General features: G+C 43.1%; 1 protein-coding gene across 1 annotated transcript; it reads right to left on the reverse strand.

Moving 5' to 3' along the window:
- Positions 1 to 375: 375 nt before the first annotated feature.
- LOC125941113 (uncharacterized) lies at positions 376 to 9,478 on the reverse strand. The gene is made up of 5 exons (XM_049658063.1): positions 9,385 to 9,478; positions 7,382 to 7,449; positions 4,924 to 5,010; positions 1,710 to 1,930; positions 376 to 418 (listed from the first exon to the last, which is right to left on the reverse strand). Exons 1-5 carry the CDS (start codon positions 9,422 to 9,424, stop codon positions 376 to 378), a joined length of 459 nt encoding a protein of 152 aa, XP_049514020.1. The 5' UTR covers positions 9,425 to 9,478.
- Positions 9,479 to 10,182: the final 704 nt, after the last annotated feature.

The following is a 10,182-nucleotide window of genomic DNA, read 5'->3' on the forward strand; positions in this document are numbered from 1 at the left end:
CATTATGCGTAAGGACAGTCTCGCATGTTATTTGATCCAGAGTGCTGCGTCCGTGCCAAGGTCCGGAACGAAAAGCTCAGGGTAGGCACTCAAATGGTCAGTTCTAGGGCGTAGAGAGCATTGACGCTTGTGAACTCTGAAAATAGTTTTTCCTGAAACTTTCACGCAGCACTAAGCAGTCTTGTTTGGCGTGCATAAAAGAAACCAGTCTTGTGCGCAATCGGTTTTCAGATGTGGTCTGTAGATGCGAACTTCGCCAGGGTTTCCCGCTAAGAAGACGAATCTTGCTTTGATTAGCTCTAGTCTCGTTCAGCGTTCAATGCCGTCGCATGTTTTCGTATCCATGGGTATATTGCAGTATCGCAATTGCTTGTTTTAAATTTTGGTGGCGCAGTGCTCCAGGAGTTCCACGCTGAGCCTTTTTTGCAATGAGAGTCGTTTACGAATGTAGTAATAGAGCAATACAAACGGTGCGGCATACTGTAAATTGCTCTTTCTCATAACCACTCTAACATACATTCAAAACAGCAACCAAACGACAAATTCTAAATACACTGTGAAGGGCAGGAATGACATGTTTTAGCTATGAAAATATGAGAGTAGCTGGTGCTTTCTCTAATGCAAATTAATCACGAGTCTTTTTCTGTGTACTGCCGCATTTATGCTTAGCGTAATATCGCTGACCTTAAAACAATCCTGTAAACTCATTTACTACGCCGCGTTTACCGTGTGCTGATAGAGTTTTCGATTATCACTAGCTGGTATTTTCGGGAAACACTGCGCTGGTGACATCACTTCACATTTTCGAACATGAACTAGTCTTGCTTCATTCGGCAAATGTGTTTATAAAACAAAACCTTAAATGACGCCAACATATTCCACCTAAAGGTTTCACAGGTGTTCCAAAATGCAAAACCTTGCTTTTATTATTTGTGTTTATCCGATATTCTTCCGCCACAAATGTTGAGCCTGAATCATTTTTCCACTGCCGAAGCAAAATGTGGCTAACAATAAGCACAAACCTGCTATTTGGCGCTTACTACGCATAAAGTTTTGGTCAGTGGGTAGAAATGCCATGGTGCTCTTTTTATTGCTTTAAGTTTATTCATGCCTTGTAAAACCGTCATAAAAGCTGAATATCTTCTGGTGAGGTGAACAATTCCGAATCAAGTCTAGTCTAATGAATTCTGTTATTTTGCTGCGAAGTGGCGGCACGTTTTATATGTACAGTACGTAAGCCGTCTGTATTATTCTTGTGGTTAATAAGAGTTAAGTAGATGAAGTGGTAGTGAATTAGAAACATAGTATATTTGTGGCATACTGTCAATATTTGCTGCCAAGAAAGAATAAAGGGGCCCGGGTTAAAATAAGCACATGGTTTTCTTACCCAGAATGAAACTGAACACGAGACTCAGCGAAATTGTAGCTACAAAGGCGATGAGTGAAAACCAGTAAGAAGACAGGTGGTAGAGCAGGAATGAGTTTTCTTGCATACTGCAAAGCGGGAAAAAAAGAAAAGAGTGTTACGCATTTTCATGCATGCTTTCCTGAGAAAGCACAATACGTTTTCCACTGGTGTTCAATGCTGTAAACTGCTGTAATGGTGCCTAAAATAATAATATTACTTATTGTTTTATATTATCCACTGTCTACAGTCACATCATGAGGTCAAATTGAATAAATCTGCTATCGTGAGTTGAGGCACTGACCTCTCTTGGTGCACACTATGCCTGACACAGGTGAGATTCTTGGCACACTCGTGCTGAGTGGATAGGTGCCCAATATCGTCAAATAAGGCATTATCCGTTGCATTTCGAGAGCAGCGAAGCAGCGTGGTGTTCATCCTCGGTGGTTCTGTTCCAGACAGCGTCCTGCCCACTGTCTGCCACAGCACGAGCGCGAACACTAGTGAAGTAGCAGCTGCTGTACCCTGCAGTCATGTGATAAAACGCAAAAATTAGGCCATGATTACGGAGCGATTCAGTTTTCCCTTAAGGATACACTATGTAGCAACTATTTGCCACTAACATGAGTGATACATAAAGGCCATGATTAAAAAAATCAATAAAATAAACATAACCTACATGTAATCTTGAAGGGTAAAAGCTTCGCCGACTTGCCAATAGTGCGTGAGGGTGTTTAATAGTTCACGAATGGCTTTAGGCAAAAAAGAATAAAAAATACAGCGCAGAATGAGCCCACCTTCTGATCTCTAATTCTTCTCTAAAGCCATTCATGAGCTGTGGTAAACACCGCCATATACATCTACTCTACTCTGTAGCATATTCAACACGTACATGAGCTCCTCAAATATTCAAGAATAAACAAATACAAGCGCCGGAAATGCCAAAATTAGACAGCGGGTCTAGGAACTACCTCGCATCTGTGGCAGATGAAATACGCAGTTGCATAAACAAGCTCCACATTATAATACTCCCTTATTTTAATATAGGAGCTCACACATAGATGGACATTTCACACGACTCATCAAAAGTCAATGTAGTTACAGGCACGCAATATAAAGTTTTACGCGAGAGCGTGAAGGGCCCCGTGTCGCAGAAAATCCGACGTCGGCGGCTTTGTCCGTACGATAAAAATCGTCCCGAACCACGCATCCCGACTCACGCAAGCCCTCCGCGTGGCGCATAGGCGTTGCTGAAGCAATTGAATTTGTAAAAGTAAAACGCGTCAGAAAATTCGTAAAGTGCTGCGAACATAATAGCGTAGAATTTTAATTTGAATATACGAGAGCTATACGAGATATACAGCTCCCGCTGGAGATCTGTCTTAGAGTGTCTTGCAACACCATCCAGATGGCCCTCGCCTCCGTGCTCGCGCCCGCCAGAAACTGTAAAAGAGCCAGAAAGTTCACCTTCGTGCATAGCGTTCGCCGTCAGCGTTTCCAGGTAAACATTTCGCTTACATAAGCTGCAGTTCCCGGGAAGCATGAGAAACAGCCAGCGATCTTTGCGTGTAATCGCTTTCCACTCTTAAAGGCGAAGCTTAAGCTTCCTGCAAGTTTCTATGGCGGCCGGCATCTATGCGAAAGTGTTGCAATATAAGAAAGAGCGCCGAGAAAACACCACTTCATAACTAAACTGCCAAGGCGCCTGTGTAGCTTCATGTACGTTGAACCTTAGCGCTTGGATAAACTAGCAGAATGACGGCAGTGATTGTCAAATGTTGATGACGGATGCTCCTATGCATCCTACGCTTCTATGCCTCTACGCTCCTAATTTTCTTAATTTAATAAATTCCAAAGGCTGAAGGTCAATTTTGTCGAACACTCAATGTTGCAAAAAAGAAGTATCAATATGAAAAATTTCTTCTTCTTTCTGGGATTTTACGTGCCAAAACCAGTCCTGATTATGAGGCACGCCGTAGTGGAGGGCTCCGGATTAATTTTGACCACCTGGGGTTCTTTAACGTGCGCTACAACGCAAGCACACGGGCGTTTTTGCATTTCGCCTCCATCGAAATGCGGCCGCCGCGGCCGGGATTCGATCCCGTGATCTCGTGCTCAGCAGCGCAACGCCTTAGCTGACTGAGCCACCGCGGCGAGTGTGAAAAATTTCGACTGAACTCATCCTACGTTGAATGTCGATCTTAATGCGATTAGCACGAAAACAATGCAGTGACACACATACAGGGCGTTTCATTTTAGCTGCACCAATTTTTTAAAAATTTCCTGTGCCAGATAGCGCAATTCTCATTCTTGATCAAACTATTCGATGAGCCGGCCATTACTTCCACGAGACATCATAAGGCCTAATGAAAAATGCCATAATTACGCTCATTACCTTTTTAATTAATTATTATACGGCAGATCTCTCGATCTACGAATTATAGCCGCTGAGTTCGCAAGGTGTACCCGCTTGGAACGAATTCTCAGGACTGAGCCAGTTTCGAGCTGATAATTTTCAGTGTCCGACGAAATCATGACGTTTCAGTTTGTGCTTCAATGCGTAAAATAGCCTTTTTTAAGGAATGCCCATGCATTTCCTCGGAAACTTTGAAAATTAATATCTCGAAACTGGTTCAGTCCTGAGAATTTGTTCCAAGTGGATCCGCCTTGCGAACTCAGCGGCTATGATTCGTAGATTGAAAGATGTGCCGTAAATAATTAATTAATAAGTTATTTAGCGTAATTATGTTATTAAAACATTATACGTTTTGAATTCTCGTGGAAGTAATGGCCGCCTCATCGAGTACTTTAGATCAAGGATAAAAATTGTGCTATCTGCCACAGGCAACTTTTAAAAATTTTAGTGCAGCTAAAATGAAACAGCCTGCATAGTGCGACTGCAGAAATGGGTCTTCTGTGAGACGTGCGAGCAGCAGCGCTCCTTTCGCGTTTCCATCTGGACACATTGCGACGTCTATGCATTAGCGGCGTCACCGCGAAGTCCGTACGTAGCGGTTATATTCAGATATTTCGTTAGTATACATAGAGGGGGTTCGATTCCGCCCAGCACCAGGTAAGCTTATAATATTGATTTTTTATTGAAGAACGGCACATACCTAATGCCACATAGCCAGTGACCCAAATTAGCTCCAAAGAGGCTCAGCGAAGTGAAGCACATTCCCAGTGGCCCATACCCAGTGACCAAGTTGGCGTCCAAGAGGTTCGTTAAAAAGCGGCGCAGATATAAAGCATTAGGGGTTTACGCCAACGATCAGTCGGCTAAGAAAAGGAGGAACAATTGACGGAGTTCCCAACTTCTAAACCTAATATTGCATTGCCGCTCCTATTTCCGTACGTTATACTTCTGTACGCATGAAACACACGCATCCGTCTAGCCATGAGTAGGCGCGATAGATGAACAGCCTAATGCTCATAATTTATCGTTATGTCGGAAGTGCGCGTCGTGCATATTCATGAGTAGACAAAAGATTTGACTAAAAAAAAGCAAAAAACATCACCCTCTTGTTTGCCCATGGTAGGCAGATGGCGGCAGCGATCATTCCAGCAAAAGGTCCCGATGCTCCGCTGTACAGGGTCATCAGAACCTGTCCGTGGGGAAGGTGCTCATGAAAGCAGTTGAGCAGACTGACATCAACTCCACGCAAGTGAAAAAAAAAAAACACTATCAGTGACATATAGTGTCACACACTTCCGTGGTACATTTAATATGAAGGAATCTATACGACACGTATCGTATTCGGAATTGCGAAAGATGCAACAAGTAAATTGGGGATCTTGGAGCGCTTGGTAACTGCAGTGTTGCATTATATACAGGGTGTTTCAGCGAACACTTTCAAAAATGTTTTCTAAATTTCCTGTGGCGCATAGTCCATGTGAGCTAGGTGGTCTACTCGAAGAGGTAGGCGTCACTTGCAAAAGAAGTTGAAATAAATATTCGACCAATTAAGAAAAACTCAGTGATTCTACTTTTAACTAATTACCTTATGGCAGATATTGCCATTTACAAATTCTAGTGGGTGAGAGTGGAAGGCATATCCACTTGAAAAAGGAAATGTGTGGATGACAACATTTACAAGATATGCGCCATGAAACATGCGGTAAAACTGCTGTCATTCCAGTTACTTTGGCAACAAAACGTCGTTTAATGTATTCAAGCACAAAAATAACTCAAGCGCCGATGCACTTGTCCGAAAATTTCGGGAAATAATATCTGAAAACTGATGTCATCCTGAGAATTCGTTCCAAGTTGATCCGCCTTGCGGACTCCCCGGCTGGAATTTATAAATTTCAACATGTGTACTAAGGTAATTAGTGAATTTTGTGAATTAGTATAAGAAACATTTCAATGTTTTCTGCATTCATATCTGCCTCTTCGAATAGACCAGCTCATGGATAGAAGTGCGCTGTCTGCCACAGGCAATTAAAAAATAAAAAGAATAAAAAACGTTTAGCATGTTCATTGAAACACCCGGTATGTCGTATTCAGGTGTACATACTCGTATATTTGCTTAATGAACATGCTGCATGAATACAACACTGTTGACGCATTTTGATTTCTTCTTGAACGTGTTTCCTTAATCTGTAGGGGAGGGCGGAGTTTATTACGTGTACAATTGTTTTGTAATTCAGGCTAATAATTTTTATATAACATAACCCTTGAAAATGTAATTTAGATAAACAAATACGTGAGAGCGGTGTTCCTAACAGACTCATACCTGTTAATGTTTAATGTTTCTGTTGGGGTTCAGCAAACAGAAGCACTGATAAAGTGACACGGGCTATGGCGGAAATTTTGTTGACTGGTGCGAACAATGAGCGTGCAGTCCAAGAATGCGCATAATAAAATTTCAAGCTTAGTAATTATTGTTTTTCTATTCGCAGTGATGCGAGCAGTCATGCTGTGACCAGAGTATTGCATGCCGCATCAGCTTTTCACGAGCAAGCTCCGTTCGGCTAACTTAGTAACGCCGTTCCACTGGGACAGATGACACTGTGATATATGCCACTAAATTGGCTAGTTCCATCAGTAGTAGAATAAGTCATTGGTTTCCGTTGAATAAGTCAACGGAAACCAATCTCGAAGGCTATGCCTTTGGTATATACATGTGCCTGAAGCGATTGCGACGCAGGAAACACATCATGGTCGCTATGTGTCAAACATCATGAATTATGCGAAGTCTACTAGTGAACGCCAATCTCCACTCAGAATGTAATAATATTAGTTGTGGAGTTTGGGGCATTATTTCTAAGCTTGACAGCAGCTCGAGTCTCTTGCGCCAGTGCAGAATGGTGAGAAATCAGCGGAATAGAGAGCTCAAATGAGGGTAAAAGGGATAAAACCGCCCAATAAGCAGCGAAAGAACAGGTGTTCTAACTTGCTACGTCAAATAGGCCGCAGCAGTACACTTTGTAAAGCTTTCATTTGGCACATATTATTCAAGGGAAAAATACCTTCAGTGATTGCAAGCTCATGCCTGCTAGGAGTTCTTACGTTGTTAAGTACAGTGGGGTGCCTTCTTTTGCAGTTATCGCTTGCCCTTTATCTTTTATGCTGACACGGTATGCATCGGAAAGCATTATTGTTTCTTTTCTACGCTTATCAGCTCATTTTTTGAAATTTCAGCCTTCTCTAAATAAATCTGTAGTCACTTGGCCATGTTAATTATTGATTCTTGCTTCGCATTTCCATTACAATTATGTTAGTCCGTGCTTTATAATAAATGCGTAAAACTTCTTTTAATGGATGTCTTGTTCGCTCTTCTCGTGATGGCCTTTGAACGAACGCACTGAGGTACCGATGTATTTAAGACTTGATTAAATGTTTTGAAATGTGGCGCTGTGGCGGAAATATTATTGCCAAATTATGCGCCTGCAGACGAAAAGATCCTCCTTCTTTCAATAGAAAAAAAAACTAAAAACAAGAATTATCAAGTGGGGTTATGCCTAAAGACTTACCCTAGCCGCTGTACCCATGTAAGGCACCACCAGGGCGAACACTGTCATAACCCCGCCGCTTGTAGCCTCTGTAAACACCGGTAAATACAGATGAAATGGATTGTCACAAAATAAGCACTAATAATGATTACAACTAACGAGACGAGAGTGTTGGCGTAGCCACGCAAGAAGCAGCACGAAGACAATCAGAACAAGTCGCAGTTTCGCCCGAAAGTCGAAGAATTAACAGCAACAGCAAAGTATTAAACAACTACGCAAAGTAAGTTTCATAGTTTTATCGGCTCTGTAATTTCTTCGCTCATCTTGTGATGTCCTTTGAACGAACGCACTGAGGCACCTATATATCTTAGACTTCATTAAAGGACCAAACATGGTGTCACGTGAGCATAGAGAAACATGAGCACATCTCACTCGATGACCGCGACCCGTAGCTGTGACAACAGGCACAAAGGAGCGAACACTTGGTACAAAACGTCTCCAAATATTTGAAAGCTTAGATTACGCGGTTTCTTTCACTAGGTTCGCAGAAAGACAATGCACATAGACACAGCAGTCATCTCCGCTGGCCATGCACTTTGCACCTATCGCCGATTACCTCCCAAAAGAACGCGCGTGCCTCCTATGTGCTCACCCGCGAGGACAGCCATGCGCAGCCGCAGCGTCCGAAATAGATAACGTGATATAACTCTCATTTCCGAGCAAAGTTTGCAAATTTCGATGACGATAATTGAGGTCCATTGTCTGACATCGCCCATTGAGGAATGCCATGACGTACAAAAATAGATCTAAAATGATTTACGAGCACTGCTGCTGTTAGTTTCTCTAGGCGCAGCAGTCCGCGGTACCTGCAACGTGTTCAGTGACTATCAATTACGACGTCGCCTTGATGTAAAATAGGTCCATAGCTGAAGGCAGTCATGGCATGGTGGGTAACTCGCTGCTGAGCATTGGCTCCTCATGGTTTTTACTATCAACGTTTTGTCGCTTCCGTTAATTGGGTACAAGACAGTTTTCAGCATGTGCTTGGGTCCTTGTAATTCTAAAAAGTCACGACGTACAGGTGAGTGTTCACGAGGAATTATTCGGACTTGCTGCCTAGTCTTGATGAATCGCTGAAGCTTCCAAAGCATTTCTTCCACGTCGCCCCGTCCTAGTTGAAGGGATGGGGTGGCTGAATGGTGAAAGTTGCCATCGATAGTATTAGACCTCGCTGGTACGGGTTTTGCAAAGGGACTTTATTGGACTTTACTGTGGTTCCATATTTGGCAGGATTCCTTTAAGATGAGGTCACTTTAGCTTCCCGACACCTCCGTACCTTCCGTCACTTGTTGTAGGTAGTAGGTTAAGTGTACACTAAGAAGCCAACGGTTGAGACTCGAGAGATAAAGCGACACTCCTTTATTACCCCGCGTTCGACTCTCGAACGACAGTTCCAGTGCGAGAGTCACTGAAGAAGCCCTCTCTGGCCCGGCACAGTAGGGCGCCACCATCGCCAGTATATACTAAGTTTCCAACTGGCTCAGGCGTTTGTTGTTGCCAATACACGCAATGTACAAGATTTCATTCTTTACCATAGTCATGAAACAGACAGAGAAGTAGGGATACGAATCTCCTCGTCAGTCAATGGGCTGGACCAAACTGTGATTGACTGGTTAAGGCTACCGGAGGCGCATCTCTGGAAGGAAACGAACGAAGGTTTACTGGTTGGTTTGGCAGCCGGTAGAGCTTGACTTTCCTTTACTTCTTGTTCAAATTCATTGATCAGTTGAGCACGGAAGTACGCGTCACTCTGCGTGTTATCGCAGCTGTATCTAAGCTGGGTGCATTTTGTGATGGCGGAGAAGACCGCTGTACAGTTACTAATATCTATTGCAATAAATGATTACAGGATCTCCCACGGCCACTCGATGCTGCTCCTGTTATTGTTTGCGGTGTGTTAGATGAAAAACGCTTTCATCAAGCGTGCGTTGCTATGCCTATTTACAGGCAGGCCTACCACTCACCTAGGACGTGGGTCACCCTGCTGGCTTGCCGGGCGCTCATCTTATAGTGCGGTGCCACGATATCAGTGTAGAAAGTGGCGGCGTGAGAGTTGATTACCGATGACACTGTGCTGGAACAAAAGCGAAAAAAAGGAAGGCTATGGGAGTTGTTGTGATGACAGGTTCTTTTGGTAATGGTTTCTGACGGTTCTCTGAGGCGGAGCCTCCCAGAACACAATTGAGGACAAAGCCGTTTGTTGAAAAATACACAAACTTTTAATAAAACTAAAAGCGAGAATAAAGAATTATAAAGTAAACTCTTATCAAGACATTACAGCAACAAACACATTTAGGGCTAATATGGCGTTTACAGGAAAGTTCGGGCAGGAAGCGGGCGTGTGTGCGTGCTATAGTCTCGACGCAGAGCAGCGGAGAAAAGACGACGAGAGAAGTGGTGTTGGTCTCACCAAAGAAGGTCGTTGTATCGGACTGTCGTACAGGCTACCAGTGCGTGGCAGCTCTGGTGTGGAGTAAGAAGTTGAAGTCGAAATTTATTTGCATCATAACAATGCGGGAATGCTCGGGCAAAAAGTGAAAATCAATTCACTTGAGAAGCGCCCGAGCCCCCATATACAAGGCATACAAAAAGGGCTACAATATGCAAGGCATTTGAACTGTTTATCGTTGCAGTCAACCTCTAATGTTATACCGTGTTATTTATAATGAACAGCTTGACAATAATTATAAATACATAAAAAACACTAACAGCAGTGGAAAAACGTACTGACATCATGGAATGAAATACTCTCGTATGTTACG

This window comes from Dermacentor silvarum, chromosome 10 (assembly GCF_013339745.2).
Source record: "Dermacentor silvarum isolate Dsil-2018 chromosome 10, BIME_Dsil_1.4, whole genome shotgun sequence".
Lineage (NCBI taxonomy): Eukaryota > Metazoa > Arthropoda > Arachnida > Ixodida > Ixodidae > Dermacentor > Dermacentor silvarum.